Source organism: Canis lupus, chromosome 3 (genome assembly GCF_048164855.1).
Source record: "Canis lupus baileyi chromosome 3, mCanLup2.hap1, whole genome shotgun sequence".
Lineage (NCBI taxonomy): Eukaryota > Metazoa > Chordata > Mammalia > Carnivora > Canidae > Canis > Canis lupus.
In genome coordinates this window covers 55,915,781-55,933,196 of record NC_132840.1, presented here as the reverse complement: position 1 = coordinate 55,933,196, position 17,416 = coordinate 55,915,781, and the positions used below count along the sequence as shown (strand labels likewise).

At 46.8% G+C, this 17,416-nt stretch overlaps 1 protein-coding gene across 6 annotated transcripts; it reads right to left on the bottom strand.

Moving 5' to 3' along the window:
* Nucleotides 1-926: 926 nt before the first annotated feature.
* On the bottom strand, nucleotides 927-17,075 carry KRBA2 (KRAB-A domain containing 2). Of its 6 annotated transcripts, XM_072821178.1 has the most exons (5): nucleotides 16,203-16,997; nucleotides 15,846-16,058; nucleotides 14,811-15,599; nucleotides 6,537-14,191; nucleotides 927-1,995 (listed from the first exon to the last, which is right to left on the bottom strand). In XM_072821178.1, exons 3-4 carry the CDS (start codon nucleotides 14,842-14,844, stop codon nucleotides 12,936-12,938), a joined length of 1,290 nt encoding a protein of 429 aa, XP_072677279.1. In that variant the 5' UTR covers nucleotides 14,845-15,599; nucleotides 15,846-16,058; nucleotides 16,203-16,997; the 3' UTR covers nucleotides 927-1,995; nucleotides 6,537-12,935. The 6 variants fall into 6 exon arrangements, with proteins under 6 accessions (XP_072677279.1, XP_072677274.1, XP_072677275.1 ...); XM_072821173.1 differs by lacking the exons at nucleotides 14,811-15,599; nucleotides 15,846-16,058 and adding an exon at nucleotides 17,019-17,075 and having other exon boundaries at nucleotides 16,203-16,671; XM_072821174.1 differs by lacking the exons at nucleotides 14,811-15,599; nucleotides 15,846-16,058 and having other exon boundaries at nucleotides 6,537-6,621; nucleotides 11,432-14,191; nucleotides 16,203-16,998.
* Nucleotides 17,076-17,416: the final 341 nt, after the last annotated feature.

Sequence of the window (17,416 nt, the reverse complement as noted above, 5' to 3'; positions counted from 1 at the left end):
ACATGAAGGGATTGCAAATCAAAGCAAGGAGAGGCCACTGCACACCCATTCGCATGGCTAAAATCCAGAACAAGAGCAAATGCTGGCAGTGATGTGGAGACAGGAATTCTCATTCGTTGTTGGTACGAGTGCAAAATGGTGCCTTTGAAAGATAGTTTGTCAGTTTGTTACAAAACATACCCTTGCCTTATGATCTGGCAATTGTACTCCTAGGTATTTACCCAGTGAATCAAATATTTATACCCATACAAAAAGCTGCATGTGATTATAGCACCTTTATTCATAATTTTCCCAAACTGGAAGCAACCTAAATGTCCTTCAACAGATGAATGGATAAACTGTGGTCTGTCCATACAATGGAATAGTAGTCAGTGATAAAGAGTAGTGATCTATCAAGCCACAAAAAGACATGGAGGAAACGTAAATGCATATTGGTAGGTGAAAGGGGCCAGTCTGCAAAGGCTCCCTACTGTATTGTTCCAACCATATGACATTCTGGAAAAGGCAAAACCATGGCAACAGTGAAATGACCTGTGGTTCCCAGGCATTTGGAATGTGGGGGGGGGGGGTGGTGGTGCAGGGGACTTCTAGGGCAGTGAAAATATTCTGTGACACTATAAAGGTGGATACATGTTATTTTACATTTGTCGAAATTCATAGGATGAATAACACCAAGAGTGAACCCTAATGTAAACTATGAACTTTGGGAGATAATGATGCATCTTGTTGGCTTATTGACTGTCACAAGCATACCACACTGGCACCAGATGCTGGTGTCGGGGAGATGGTTATGTGTGTGTGGGTCTGCGTGTTGGGGTACCTGGGGGCTGTGTGTACTTTGTGCCTGGTTTCACTGTGAGTCTAAAACTGCGTTCAAATATTGTCTATCATTAAACAAACACACAAAAAATAAACACTCCACCAAGTGCCAAGACAGAGAGAATATAGAGTTTAATTTTCTACAATGGAGAAAACACAAGCCTTATAATTTTCTGCCTCCACAGATCATTCGACAGAAACAGGCTAAGAACCCCTGTTTTGCAGAAAGGATTCAGCTAACGAGGGACTACTGTTTGAGGGGGAAGCTGATTGATGAGATAGAAACTGCAGGCACCTGTGAGAAGTCTGGCTCTGTCTGTGTAGCTGACTAGGGATTTGTCAGACACTGTATTCTACTAAATCCTTGGAATTCCCAGGCACCCAGGACCCACCAATTGTTTAAAAAACATTTTTAAAAAATATTTATTTATTTTAGAGAGACAGAGGGAGATCATGTGGACAAAGGGGCCACGGGAGAAAATCTCAAGCAGACTTCCCTGCTGAGTGAGGAGCGGGACATGGGGCTTGATGCCATGATTCTGAGGTCATGACCAAGAGTCGGATGCTTAACAGACTGAACCACCCCATGCACTCCTAAAAAATTGTTTTAGACATTGCAGACTTATAGAATATTAGTTGCAAGAACGGTATAAAGAATTCTTTTATACCAGATTTGGGTGGTATAAACACCCAATTCTTCACCCAGATTTCCCCAAATGTTAACATGATTACATTTGCTTTATCTCCCCTGGCCTCTCTCTCTCTCTCTCTACACACACACACACACTTTCTCTGCTATCATTTGAGAATAAATTAAACACGATACCCCTTTCCCCTCAGAGACTCCACTGTGTATTTCCTAGGAACTCCTACATAACCACAGTACAATTCTCAAGGTCAGGAAATTAACATTGATAAAACAATGCTGTAACCTGCAGGTAATATTCGGATTTTGCCAATTGTCCCAGTGATGTTCATTACAACAAAAGAAAAGTCCCGGACCATGCGCTGCATCCAGTTGTCATGTCTTGTTGACCTCCTTTAACTAGGACAGGTCCTTAGTCTTTGTCTTCCACACCTTCTATCTTTTTGAAAAGCACAGGCCAGCTGTTTTGCAGGATGGGCCTCAATCTGGGCTTTTCTCTCATTTCTTCATAATTAGATTCAGGTAATGCACTGCGGGTAGAAACGTCACAGAAGTGCTGTGTTGTACAAATGCTGGGGATATTAATTTGATCACTGGGTTAAGGTGGTGTCTGCTAGGGTTTTCTGCTGACCATCCCGCCAAGCTTATTTCCCCCCGAGAGCAGTCCTCTGGTACAAAGTAGGCAGAATGGAGGATGTTCACAGATGAACTGCAAACAATCTTTCAACACTCAGTTTGAGCAGCCTTCATGTGGGGCCATCACTGAGCCTTCACTCCCCTTTATAGACTGAGAAGTCTTTGCCGTGTCCTGAGTCAGCACTTAGCATGCTACCACGGTCACTTCCCTGGTGGTGTCCAAAGACCAGCATGACTGGCACACAGTTGGTGTCTATAGACACTGAATGAATGGATGGAAGTGGGGGTGTGAGGAGAGAGAGAAGAGGAAAAGTCCAGCCTGACGACAGATTTTGGGGAGATTTTTCCTGATCCAGTGTCTGCAACTGGAGAGGAAGCTACCGTGTCCAGCCTGGCCTAACTCTAGTTTAGGCAGAGGGGCAGTGTTTCGGGACTGGGTTATCATTGGTGATCTGGGTAACATGTGGAGGGAAGACCTTAGTGGTCCCTACATTTAAGGCAGCCGTTTCCGGATTGCTGCCTTGCAGAAAGGCAGAAAGAGGTGATATCCTTCAAAGAACAGCACACTTGGTGCTGAGGTGGAGGAGAGAAGCAACTTCTGGTCATTGAATGACTCACCAAGGTCAGGAGTGACCCATCTGTGTGAAACTCCAAGAGGCAAGGCTCACGAGAGCTCACTCACACTGCCATGTCAAGGGAAGTGCCTAAAAGTGAGAAGAAATCTGAGGCCAACGTTCCAGGTGTGGAGAAGCTATTCTGAGCAAGGAGCTAGTCAACAGAGAGGATGTCACAGTTCAAATTCAATAAAGCAGTGGATTCTATGAAGGAGACTCAGGGAAGAAAAAGGCAAAATATTAGGACTAAATTTTAAATGGGAAAAGGTAAGATCTAATTAGATCCAAATGAAAAATCCTTAATCAGTTATTAACAGAAAAGGTAGACATAAAATAAGCAAGCTTCTAAAAGGCAAAGTCTCATACTAAAACGGAAGGCCAATTTGCTCAGGAAACTCATATTTCCTGCCCACTTTGTTTGCTTGGAAAACACAGGAGAGCAGACCATCTGGGGTAATTAATTCTGGGGTAGAAATGTCAGAACCTGGGTAAACAGAGATTAGCGCCAAGATAAAAACAATAAAAGGAACCAGGAACTAAAAGAGAAACCACGTTTCAATAAATTCAAAGGGGTAGAATTCTGGACAAAACTCAGAAGAAGATTCCAGGGAGAAACCTATTTTGCCATTGGTTAACTTTTTGAACAAAAAAAAGTCCTGGTGAGGACTCTTGCTCTTTCATATTTAAATCATCTCAGGTTTTCAATCAATTTCTGTAAAATGTCCACAAGTCAAGAAGAAAGGTGTGTAAATACCATTTAAAAACAAACTCCTGGGCAGCCCGGGTGGCTCAGCGGTTTAGCGCCACCTTTAGCGTGATCCTGGAGACCCGGGATAGAGTCCCACATCAGGCTCCCTGCATGGAGCCTGCTTCTCCCTCTGCCTGTGTCTCTGCCTCTCTCTCTGTGTCTCTCATGAATAAATAAGTAAAATCTTAAAAAAAAAAAAAAAAACTCCTCAGAACCTTCCCTTTCAAATACTACACCCCAAAGCCACAGAACTGGAAGAGGTTAAGTAGGCAGGGGTGATTAGCCTCCACGGTGATTGAACTTGGCTTTGGCAAACCGTGCTTTAATGGTCTGTTGCTCTAATGTCCAAATAGCATGCCCCATAATTGGGAAGCAAGTGTGTCAGTCAGGTTCTCAGGCAACTTTCTTTGCTCCTCTCAGTGCTAACTAGGGACACTCCAGTGCTTGGCCTCACAAAGCCACTGGGAACAGCATCTCAGAGATAGCAGAAGAAGATGTTCCTTCTCCTAGAACTGCAGAAAAGCATTTATTTCACAACAGAGAGCTAGTTCTGACAAAGCGGTAGGTGGAGAACATTTGCTAGAGCATCTATCTCTGAGTCTCTCATCTTCTCTCACCTTCTTGGAAGCAGAGACATGAGCCCTGATGGGAACCTCAGGCGCTGGGGTTCTCAGAGAGGCAGGAAGTACAAAAGTACAAGAGGACAGTTTCCACATTACACAGAGAGCAGGAAGAAAGCTCTAATCTGGGCTGGTTCAATCATCTGTTTTTGGTTGAGGGAACCAGGTCCTGGCAAGTGTAAGTGACTACGGCGGGAGCCTAGACGGCTGACAGCCTGACTTTCTCCCTCCTGCACCCATAAGACAAGCACAATGGAAAGATTCACATGCCTGGACCTGAGGCCTCACACAGAACCAAATCTGCACATCGTGCACGTGTCATGACCACACTGTGTGCCACATGAGCAACAGGTGCTACTAGAAATTCATGAGCAAGGTCAAGAAGTGACCTTGGACTTAGACTTGGGTTCAAATCTTGGGATAGATGCCCTTTCTGAGCATCATTTCCTCCACTGTAAAAGAGAGAAGTTAAGTCAAGTGACTTTGCTACTTAAACTTATTCAGCTTCAAACTACTTTCTGGAATTGTTAAGGATTAAATAACATAATTCAAAGCACCTTAGCATTTTAGATAAATCGGCATTTGGTGGTGCTTACTATTGTGAGCAGAGCTTTACTACCAGATTCATGAGGCAGATTGTCTCTCAGTTGAAGCAAGGTAATGGGGGCCTGACTCGGGGAATTGGGAGAGATGGCAACAGATTTAAGAGACATTTCAGAGTTATTATATCAGTTATCTATTACTCCATAGCAAACCACCACCAAGCTTAGTAGTTTAAAACTACAATCATGTATTTTTCACAAATTCGCATCTGCAATTTGGCCAGGGCTTGTCTCTGTTTCATACAGCATCATCTGAGGAAGATCAACCAGGAGCTGGAGGGTCCTCTTTCCAAGATGGCTTACTCACATGGTTGGTAAGTTGTTTCTGGATGTTGGCTAAGAGCTTAGCCAGGGCTGAGGGCTGGAGGCATTGGTTCCTTTCCAAGTGAGCCTCTCCACAGGGAAAGCCTGGGCTTCCTGACAGCATGGTGGTTGGTTCCAAGAATGAGCATTCCAAAAACAGTGAGGTGGTATTTGTGATTTCATCTCCAAAGACAAGACTACTTCTTCTGTACTCTACTGGTCCAGGCAGGAATGCAGGTCTATCTAAGTTCAAGGAGATGACAAAACCCATCTCTTGATGGGAGTCTAGAAGGGCATGCATCATAAAAGTCCCATCCATGCCTGGAAAACATAGCCTGCCATTGGTAGGGAATGACATGATCTGCCAATGATTGACTACAGGCAGTGAGGAAGAATGAGTTATTGAGGATTACTGAGGTTTCTGCCTTAGGTGACCCCGTGGTGCCATTAACAGAATTTGGGAACACAGAGGGTATTGTTAAAGTATTCAAACAAGGAGGCCATTAAACTGGGGTGGTGCTAAAACCATAATAGCCTCCATAAGCAAACCAAAACTTAGGCCAGAGCCAAAGAACTCAAATCCAGGCAAGTGAAACTTTAGAACCCATCACAAGCAGCCAACTAGGCTTTCTAAGTAAGGTGACTGCTTAAGTATAACCAATCACATAATTGCCTTGCTTTGCTTCAGTGACTTCCCTGTGAAACCTTGCCCCAGCTCCTATCAGGTGAGCACTCCTAACCACTTTTGGGTCAGCACTGCTCAGTTAAAATTGATATTTGTGCCAATAAGCTCTTCCAAAAGCTAATGTGCTTCAGTTTATCTTTTCCAGCAAGTCTGGGGTGATTACTGGCCCTGAGAAGACCATAAGTAATGTGAAGACTGGAGCTTGGAAGGGGTTAAGGGAGTTTGGCACACACAAATCTTTTAGTTGATATAGACTAGAAAAAATTGTTGAGGAGGAGGAAAGGGAACAAAAACCCAGATTCTTCGAACACAGTATCTCAGTGGAAGGAGGAATGAACAAGTGGACCTAAGTAGGACAAAACCCATTAGATTTCAGTTTCATGGAAGCTGAAAAGAAGGTGAGTTAAGAATTGAAGTGGATTGGGGATCCCTGGGTGGCTCAGCGGTTTACCGCCTGCCTTCGGCCCAGGGCGTGATCCTGGATACCCAGGATCGAGTCCCACATCAGGCTTCCTGCATGGAGTCTGCTTCTCCCTCTGCCTCTCTCTCTCTCTCTCTCTCTCTCTCTGTGTGTCTCTCTCATGAATAAATAAAAAAAAAATCTTAAAAAAAAAAAATTGAAGTGGATTTAACATCCCAAAGAAGTTCAAGATGGATTAGGAATGAGTAAGAGGCCGTGGGCTAGGAAGTGAGGGTACCCTGGTGACCTTTGGGAAAGTAATTCATAGCATGTACCATTATATAGCCCTTTCTAGTGTTAAAAAAAAACTGCAACACAAGGCTGGAATGCCTTGCTGGAAAAGAAGCCACTCCTCGCCTCCCTTCCTCCCCCCATTAATAGCAAAAGTGAATAGATTAAATACCTAAATGTTCAGACCCAGAACTATAACACTTCTAGAAGAACACACAGGAGAAAAGCTTCATGGCATTGGTCTTGGCAGTGATTTCCTGGGGATGACATCAAAAACACAAACAACAAAAGCAAAAATAGACAAGTGGGACCACGTCAAACTACAAAGTGTCTACACACTCAAGGACAGAGTGAAAAGACACACTATGGGAGGAAATATTTGCAAATCATTTATCTGACAAAGGGTTGATATCCAAAAAATATAAGGAACTCCTTCAACTCAAAGCAAAAATCCCCCAAATAGCCCAATTTAAAAATAGGCCAAGGACTTGGGCACCTGGGTGGCTTAGTGGTTGAGCATCTGCCTGTGGCTCAGGGTGTGATCCTGGAGTCCTGGGATCAAGTCCCACATTGGGCTCCCTGCAGGGAGCCTGCTTCTCCCTCTGCCTGTGTCTCTGCCTTTCTCTCTCTGTGCCTCTCATGAATAAATAAATAAAATCTTAAAAAAAAAATAGGCCAAGGACTTGAATAGACATTTCTCCACAGAAGACATTCAAATGGTCAACAGGTACATGACAAGATGCTCAACATCATTAGTCATTTCCCTAAATGCAAATGAAAGCCACAGTGAGATACATCATACTTGTTAGGAATGTACTATCAGTAAGACACAAAAGGTAACAAGAGTTAGAGAGAATATGGAGAAATGGGAACTCTGGCCTACTGCTGGCGCAAATGGAAAATGGTGCAGCCACTGTGGAAAGCAATATGGAGGTTCCTAAAAAAATTCAATATAGATATATCATATAATCCAGCAGTCTCACGTCTACACATGTATCCAAAAGAGGTGAAATCAGGATCTTGAGATGGTATTTGCACTCCCATGCTCACAGCAACATTAGTCACAACAGCCAGGGTGGCAACAGCTCACATGTCCATTAACAGATGAGCGGATAAAGAAAATGTACTATATGCCCCCAAATGGTTTATTGAACCTCAAAAAAGAAAGAAACCCTGCCAAATGTGACAACGTGGATGAGCCTTGAGGGCATTATGTAAATAAGCCAGTCATACAGGACAAACACTGCAGGGTTCTGCTCCTATGAGGTACCAAAAATATTCAGAATACAGAGAAGCAGAGAGCGGAATGGTGGTTGCCAGGGATTAGGGGGAGGGGAAACGGGGGGCCGCTATTCAATGGGTATAGAGTTTCAATTATGCAAGATGATTAAATTCTAGACATCGGTGTGTTTGCCTGTAGTTAACAATACTGTACTGTATACTTAAAAATTTGTTAAGACGGAGATCTCATGTGAGATGTTCTTACTGCCCAAATCCAAACAAACAAGGATCGTCCCTCCCTCAAAAAAAAAAAAAAAAAAAACCCTAAAAACCCACACAAAGAAAGCAGAAGTGTATTTGAGCAGACTAGCTCCACTGCAACTTCTGAACAGCGAGGGTAGGCCAACGGCAGCGGTGCGCTCAAACTTGAAGGCCTAAACGTGTCCCGACCCAGTGCTCCAGGGCCAGCTGGGCTGAGAACTTGCTGTGCGTGTGAACACGCAGAGGGGACGACGGCACGAGGGCACAGAGCCCTGTGCTGACCCATGCCCGTACAGATGCTCCCTCTCTCAAACCTCATAGTGGCTCTGTGATGTGGGGATTATTACTCAACAAAAGCCTTTTTGGTTGAAGTGTAATCAACATACAACACTACCCTGGTTTCGGGTGTACAATGTACTGCTTCAACAATTCTATGCCTTTCTTGGTGGTCACCATGGAAGTACCATGTGGGGTCACCACCTGAGGTTGGGGTTATCATCAGCTCCATTTCATGCACGAGCTTGGAGTTTAGGGGATGGTTAAGGTGGCAGGTGCAGGGTACGTGCAGAGGCAGCGCCTGAGCTCCATGGAAGGATGCTACAGTATCCTTCCTTCACTGTTCAGGGGATCCTTTTCAGCCTGCTCTCCATTGTATTCTAGGAAAACTGAACTCCACGGGCCTCCTCCCAGAATTCTAGAGATTAGCCTTAAAGGTGCAAGTCTTCATATGTCACAGAGGGAGTCTTGGAAAGATGTGGAGGTAGAAGCCATTCTGCATTATGAAACTGCCTTCGGCTCAGGGCATGATCCTGGGATCTGGGATCGAGTCCTGCATCGGGTTCCCTGCAGGGAGTCTGCTTCTCCCTCTGTGTCTCTGCCTCTCTGTGTCTCACAAATAAAGATCTTTAAAGAAAAAAAAAAAAGGAGTATCAATCTGCTGGGCATCTGGGTGGCTCAGTCAGTTGAGTTGTGGAGATAAGTCTGCCTTCAGCTCGGGTTATGATCTCAGGGTGCCTGGGATCAAGCCCTGCATCAGGGTCCCCGCTTGGCAGGGGGTGGGGTGGGGAGCCTTCTCCCTCTTTCTCTCTCCCCCTGCTTGTGCTTTCTCTCTCCCTCTTAAATAAAGAAAATCTTAAAAAAAAATAGCAATTTGCTGTGCAAAACGGAAGATCTGTATGATTTTTAATTTGTTTTCTATTAATATAATCTGCTCTTGCAAGTGTTATTTGAATACTGAGATTTGTAAGTAACCCACGACTTTAGAAATTGTTGCTGCACCTCATAAAAATTACCTCTGAAAGAAACTGTCCTTCTAATTGTTGCTATGGGTTCAACAGCAGCCCCCACCTCCACCCCTCCAAAAAGGAGGCTGAAGGCATACCTACCTGTACTTTTGAATGTGACCTTACTTCCAAAAAAGGATGCAGATGAACAAGTTAAAGTGACATCACTAGGGTGGGCCCTAATCCAACACAATGGGCTCCTTATAAGAAGGGAACCCTTGGACATGGAGAGACATACACAGGAACTTCACCTGAGGCTACCCAAAGCTGGAAGAGGCACGGAAGTCTCCCCAAAGCCCTGACAAGGAGCCAACCTTGCTGACATCTCAGACTTCTGGTTTCCGGAGCTGTGATAGGAGACAATTCTCTTGCTTTGGCCCCCAGTTTATTGGGGGCAGCCCCAGGAAACTCATACAGCAGTCTAGAAAATAACGTAGCAATCACTGTATCTCATCAGTAAGATTTGTTCACTCAAGACAGGATCACCAGCACGTTTCTCCTCTCCCGCATGCACAACGGAAACATTAAAACTCTCGCCCAGCTCGAGCGTTTCGTAGAAAATGACGGCCCTGCTCTGATGACAAGCGTTCTTCCTCCACACCGCTGCTGCACACAGGCACATAGGGTGTTAACTACCCGTTTCTTTTTCTTCTGTGGCTAGCCTCTGCTCGCTCTCTACTGGCTGCTCTTTTCATTGTCCCCTTTTAAAAATTAATTAGTAGGTTTTAGATGTCGCAAATATTTTTTTTTTGTCGCAAATATCTTTCATGTATCTTTGCTCACTTTTTATTTTAAGATTTTATTTATTCATGAAAGACACACAGAGGCAGAGACACAGGCAGAGGGAGAAGCAGGTTCCCTGCGGGGAACCCGATGTGGGACTCAATCCCAGGACCCCAGGGTCACACCCTGAGCTAAAGGCAGACGCTCAACTGCTGAGCCACCCAGGCGCCCCATTCGCTCACTTTTTAAAACAACAATACCTAAAATTCCATATGTATTTGAGATTTTCACGAGGGCAAATATATTTTTTCTTTTATGCCTTTTGAATTTTCTGTAGTGCTCAGGAAGTCTTTCTCCATTCTGAGATCATGACAATCCCCCATCTTTCACCCAGTATTTTTATAGTTTCATTTCTTGTTTAGGAATCAGGCTTCATGTTTTCCCTGATGAACAGCTAGTTGATCTAGCACCACTGACTGCCAGATACCACCCCTCCCGCTGATGTGGAATGCCACTTTTACATAAATCCTTAAAGGCACAGAGGTCAGTTTCTGGCGTTGGTTCGTATTCTGACTCCACATACCTTTCTTCAGCAACAGGCACAGAAATACAGGTGCCGGCATTCTGCACGGCCAGATGGTGGCCCCTGGAGGACACACATGCAGACTGCCCCCTGGGGGCTACCACTGAGCTCTAGTTCTTTGCTGCCACGCAAAGATGCAGGCCTGGTGTTGCCAGCTCTTCTAAGTTTTCAAGAGGTATATGTGAAATCTCATTCTTTTTTTAAACTAAAGATTTATTCATTTATTCATGAGAGACACAGAGAGAGGCAGAGACACAGAGGGAGATGCAGGCTCCCCGAACGAACAGAAGCCTGATGTGGGGACTTGATCCCAGGACCCCGGGGTCATGTCCTGAGCCAAAGGCAGATGCTCAACCGCTGAGCCACCCAGGCGTCCCTGTGAAATCTCATTTTGAGAGTGATGGCAATAATTTTTCTAAGTTGCACACAAAAGCTGAAAGCAGTTGGTGGTGCGCAGGTAGGCCTCTGAACAGATGCTGACAGGGAGGGTCAAGGCCACACTGGATCTTGGTGCCCACCACTCTCTCCCACTACCAAAATTAAGAAGTAAAAGGGGAAGGAAGAGTGGCAACAGCGCAGCTCGGGAAACCTGGGTTATTTGTCGCCCCCTCCCTGGGGAAGACAGGGATGCTGTGCCCCATCTTACCTCTCACCCGCAAGGGTCAATGATGGGCTTCCTGGTTGGCCTGGCAACTAGGAGATGCTAGGTCAGCATGAGGGTAACTTGGGTCAAGCCAGGCCTCCCAGACCCTGCCAGGGTGAGTGACAAAGGAGCAATGCCAGGAGTGAGGTCCTGGCCAAGTGTGGAGCAAGATTCTGCCTCCCCCGAAACAAGCTGGAAGTGCATGCCTCCTTTCTAACAATAATGCAGCCTTCCTGGATACCCAACTTAACAGTTTAACCAGCAAAGAAAGGACCGAGGCCTCCAGCTTTCACGTGTGTGGGGGGTGGTGGGGGGGGTGGTGGTGGGATTTGCTGGTAGCAAAGACAACTCACATGATAGAACTTGTGTTTAGAGAAGCTCCTCCACACACATTCCCTCATTGGTCTCACAATGCTGTGAGGCAGGCAGTGTCTCCCCTTCTGCAGGTAGGGGTAGGTACTGCCCTTTACAGAGGAGGAAACCAGCTCTAGGGGCAATTCAGATGGGCTCCGGATAGTTCCAGAATATGCAGGAAAGGTACATGGAGAACACAGACTGCAGGCCCCTCTCCTTCCCGGTGCCCTCCTCTGCAGACTCATTCCCACAACAAATCCTTACTGAACACCTCTGATGGATTAGGCATTCGTCTGGGCCTTGGGGGCACAGCAGTACACAGATGCAAGGCATTAGCCTTCTCCTTGGCTAGGTCAGTTTTCCTCACTCTGAACCATGACCCTGACTGGCCCTTGCTCTGTTCTTCTCTGGCTGGCGCAGGGACCTCTGGCCAATGTTTGCACTTTGCTCCACAGTCCTTGGCTACTGGTCATTTCCTGGAATGTACTGACTTGTTCCAGAAAGACATGCTTTTCTATTCTTGAGGCAGAGACACCTGGCAGACTCAGACCCAAATCCCATTCCTGACTTCATTCTGATCAACTTCTCAAATATGTTTCAGGCAAGTCCCACAATTCCCTATCCATGCCATTCTGAGAGCATGGAGGGCACACATGGTTTTCCTTGAAGCAAGAAATAGAGCTGAGATGCTGAGGTGGCCAGTCTCCAGGGTATGTTGGAGCAACCTCTTTTCTCATTACTTGTTCTTCATCTACATCTTTTCCCCTGATGCCCCCATCTTCTGGGACATTGTCAGAGGAGCACACTTAAGACCCCATCGGTTCATGTTCTGCAGGCAAACATACTCTTCTTACCTGTAGTTGGTAGAACTCTGTCCCCCAGAAAGCTACATTCAAGTCCAAACCCCCAATACCTGTGAATCTGACCTCACTTGGAAAAAGGGTCTTTGCAAATATAATTAAGGTGAGGCTCTTGAGATGAGATCATCCTTGATTGAGGTGGGCCTTAAACCCAGTGACACAGATTTGGTATCCAACGGTGTCCTTGTAAAAGACAAAGGAGAACACACCCAGTCAAGGAAGGGAGGCCATGTAAAGACCCACACAAAGATGAGGCAGAGACTGGACTTATTTTACAAGCTAAGGTACACCAAGGGTTGCTGGGAGCCACCAGAGAAAGGAGAGATGCATTGAATAGATTCTTCCTCAGAGCCTCCAGAAGGAAGAGACCCTGCTGATACACTGATTCTGAACTTTTGGCCTCTAGAATGGTGAGAGAATAAATTCCTATTGTTTTAGGTTGCCAAGTTTGTGATCATTTGTTATGGAGGCCCGAGGTCCCAGACCTTACCTGGTTTTCCCCTTTGAGCAAGGACTGCCATGGACAATATGACCAACCAGAGGGTAGCCTTCATATCCCTTTCCCTGGGGAGTATGGCACCAGTTCCCACATGGCTGTGCAGAGCCCACGGATGCCATGGGTGCCCACTCAGCAGGTGCCCTCTCACCAGCAGAAGAGACCCGGGGCCCCCTGTGAGGTGCTGGGTTCTGCAGCTTCTGGAGCAGTGGGATCGAGGTCCTCATCCATATCAGATCGGTCTGCCCCAACCTCAGCCCTTTCTTCCTGCCTGATCCAAAGGCTACTTTCTAGCTGTTCTTCAGCAATTTCCAGCTCTTCCTCTGTTTGTAAAACGGCCACAGTTTCCCGGGGTAAGTGTGAAGAATACAGCCCGAGTTTGGCCTTAAAACCAAACATCGCTTCATATGGACTCTGCTGTAAGGAAACGTCAAACAGCTGATTCTTCACCATCTGCATGAATCTCAGGCCTTCGGCCCAGCGACGTGAGCGGTTACTCTGCATCCAGGCATTTACCATGTTCTTAACATCATGGCTTGCTCGCTCCAGGGAGCCTGGGCCTTGGCCAGGGTGGTGCTTGCCACAGACAATCTTTAGGTCCGGCCATACCTCATTGAGCTCATTAACAACCTGGTTTGTGAACTCTACGCCACTGCCAGATTCTAACATCCTAGGTGTACCAAGAATTGTGAAGATATCCAATAGGACACTGACCACCTCATGGGCCTGTTTCGCTTTTAGTGGCCGTAAAATAATAAACTTGGTCAAGTGGTCCTGGTAATATAAAATAAACTTGAACTCACCATCAGCATTTGACTGCATGTCAAGTACTTCAATCTGGCATCTGGAGTCAATGTCCTTAAAAGTCATGGGCTTGGGGGCAAGACCTCTCTTAGGTGCTGGGTTCTTCTGGTGACATTGTTTACACAGTGTCAGATACAAGACAATGACTTCTTTGGTGACATTGCCGTATTTTCCTTGTAGCTCCTTGAGCATGCGTGTCCGCCCTCCATGTCCAATACTGAGATGCGTATCATGGAGAATATCAAACAACTCTTCCTTATGCACGTAATACCGTATTCGATCATGTTCTCCATGAGTAGCTTCTATTAGTCTCTCTGTGCCTTGCACAGAGATCACGTCGTATTTTGCTGCACGGCGGTAGTCACGTGATGACTTCTTCCCCTTCTCCTTAGCTTCTTTGACTTCCTTTATTGTTTGAAAGTACTTTTCTTTGGAAAATACCTTGCTGTTGTAACTTTTGCTTTCTACTAACTTTGTCACACTTATGAGAAACTTCTCTCTCATGTTATGTATCTCCACTTCCATATCACTTGCATTGGAAATGCCAGAGGGGTTACTTCCAGCTTTCTGGGGCATCATGGAGAACTGCAAGAAGGAGTCTAAGAAGAGGAAAGAGAAACCACGTTAAAAATCACTGCTATTCCATATGGAAGACTTTCCCTACAAAGTTCCTCACTCTTCCATCTGATTTTTGAAGATTACTACATAAAAGAAAGATAACAGAGTAACAGTACAAGGCAGTAACAGAAAGCAACTAGAAAGCCAGCTAAGATCACCCAAACCAGAGCATGTCAAAAGAATTTTAAATCACCAAGATACATATACAAAGATGCAGTAATTTTAGACTTTAGGCAAACAGAATAAATCAAACTGTTAGCTCATAAAGCAAAGACTAACTGGTCTTTATTAACTGAATGGGAGAGAGGATAAATGGAAATGCTTAAGGAAGTAGACTAATATCCTCCTTCAGTAACTTTTAAAATATAAATGGGAGAATGTTGCTGGAAGGAACACATGATAACAGCAAACTCTGAACTTGAAGTTAGCACCAGGGAGGGCTTTTTAGCCTTCCCACAATCAACATAACCATTTCTTGTGGCTGAAGAGTCTGTCCCCATTTTAGGAGAATCAAGGAGAAAAGTGGTAGGAAATTTTTGAATGATGGTTTTCCCTGTTGACTGTACAGAGGATTAGTGAATGAAGATTCTGAGTCCTTACCCTCAGGGACCACGTTCTCATAACTGTCTAACATCTTCCCCTGCAGTAGTCTTTCCCAGAGGCTTCTGAATACTTCCAATCTTGGGTCATATCCTCAAATGTCACTACCTCTTGAGATAACACCAGCTGCTGCCAAGAATGGGGCCTGGGCTACAGAACAGCTAGCTACAGCAGGATTTGGGGAGAGACAGTGGAAGGTACCAGGAATGGAGGCCTGCCAGTATAAACGGCTCAGAATATGAGTCATGGGAATATTATAAGGAAGATAACAGAAGTAAAGAAATGCTCTCCAATCCAACAGATGAGTCCAGCTTTGTGGGTGAGGAAAACAAGTTTTGGCCTCCTAGGAGATCTACAAGCCTAGACTGTTTTGACGTTGCCTGAGCTGAGGCCCACATATTTCCGGAACAAAGCAGAGAGTCCAAGTGAACTTGGGTATTCCAAGACTGGGAGACACTTTTGGGTACAGGCTTGATGGCTCTGAAGAGAGGCAGCAGGGTTTGTTTCCAGAAATGGAAAAATTGCACCTATGTGCAGAGAGATTTGTCAGCAGAGTATCATGCCAAAAAGAGGTATGCCAAATGGTCCACACTCCACCATGATTGGAGAATTTCACAGGGAGAGAATCTGACACTCAACTGAGATTTCTTAGAACTCCCGGTTATAGGATGGTGATGCGGCCCCAGGAAGAATTCACATGATGAAAACAGGAGATAACAACAATCTGAGGAAAACAAGATCCCTGGGATCCCAGCCATCAACTGTAGAGCCGAGGGGCAGAGCAGAATCCTGAAAAGCAGAGAAAGATGAAAAGCTTTCAAAGCTCTGAATCTTAGTTAAGCTGGGGTCCTGAAGGTTCTCCACTAAAAAGGCTTCAAACTCCTTTGCTCACCATCACTAGTTGGCCATAGAATATTCCTGATTCTAAGACATTATTGACTATAAAACCGTTGACTTACTGATGATTTTGAGGGGAAAAAACAGAGAATCTATATTAAACGAACACATCCAAATTACTATTTGAAGGTAACATACATTTTAGTATTAAAGAAATAGAATGTTTGCAAATGCTGTTTAAGTCTGAGCTTAAGATCCTCAGTGCAGGGGCACCAGAGTGGCTCAGTGGTTGAGCGGCTGCCTGCAGCTCAGGTCGTGATCAGGGAATCCTGGGATCGAGTCCGCATCGCTTCTCCCTCTGCTTGGGTCTCTGCCTTTCTCTGTGTCTCCCATGAATAAATAAAATCAAATCTCAAAAAAAAAAAAAAAAAAAAGAGAGAGAGAGAGAGAGAGATTAAGAACTGCATTGAGCTTACTGGTGCGATCTGTGACATGGGGTAACTGATAAATGACCTTGGTTGGAGGAAACTGGAAACATCTCAGTTCCTCACCTACCTGTGAGTCCTCGCTTCAGCGTCCCAGACCTGGAATGTCCTTCATTGATCTTGCGAATCCCTGCCCAGCTCAACTCAGCCGCCTTCCTGATGCAATCAGCGGCTCGAGCTGACTGCCACCTCTCCCTCCTCCGGAGAGCCCGAGCCACCCACTGGAGCGCTCTGTTTTGCATTTGCAGTCGACTGGTTCAGGTGGACACAACCCAGCAGGTAGGGGCTGAGCCATTTACCCAGCCGTATTCTCTCAGAGGGCCGAGGGGTTCAGAGCTGAGACAGAAGATGCTCAGAGGATGTGAGGCAGGCACTTCCCGTACAGGTGCGTACAGGTGCAGCGCGCCAGGCCGTGCGCGGGGACGACTGATTGGCGGCTTGGGAATTCCACTTCCGACTCTAGCACGGACCGCGTGCCTGCCTCGGGCAGCTTCTGAGGCTTCAGCTCCCTAACCACAACAGGGGGAGGTACCGGTCGCCTGATGAAGAAGCGGGGAAAAGGCAGATGAAGCACTTAGCACCGCTTCCCCGCACCTGCCGACAGACACTCCGCCAGCTCCCGGAGACCTGCCGCGGGCGCCACCTCCCCTGCGTAGCCTTCCTCCCTGCACCCCCGCGGGGCGCGGCCACACCCCCTCTCCTGCGAGGGCCTCCAGCTCCCAGGCCGGGGGTAGGCAAGGAGGGCTGGCGGCCCGCGAACCCCGGCGGGTCGGCAGTCGGACGAGGGAGGCCGGGGCAGTGAGGGTAGGTGCGCCGGGGGCCGCAGCGTCGGGGCCTGTCCCCTCCCCGCCCCCGCCCGCGGGCCTGCGTCCAGCCGCCGCCACACCTCCCGCCGGCGCCGGCGCTCCCAGGGAGCTCGCACCGGAAGCCGCTCGGCGCCGGCCGGAAGCCCCTCCCCCGACGCCGCGAGCCGCCGGGCGCCTGTCCTGCTCCGGACGGGGGCCCGCGCGGGCCGTGCGCCGCCTGTCGTTTGGCGGTCTGGGGTACCAGCGGCCCGTCTGCGTGATCTGGGCAGGGCGAGCCACCAAGCCCGGACCCCCGCAGCAGGACCAGTGATTCCCCGTCGTTGTGGCAAAGCCTGCAGCCTGGAAAATAGGAAAGTAAAGCTGCATTCGTCATTCTGCACCTAGAAGCTTCACTAAGCGAAGGCAGAGGCGGACGTGCCGTCCGTTTAAAATGAACACTCCTGGGCAGCCCCGGTGGCCCAGCGGTTAAGGGCCGCCT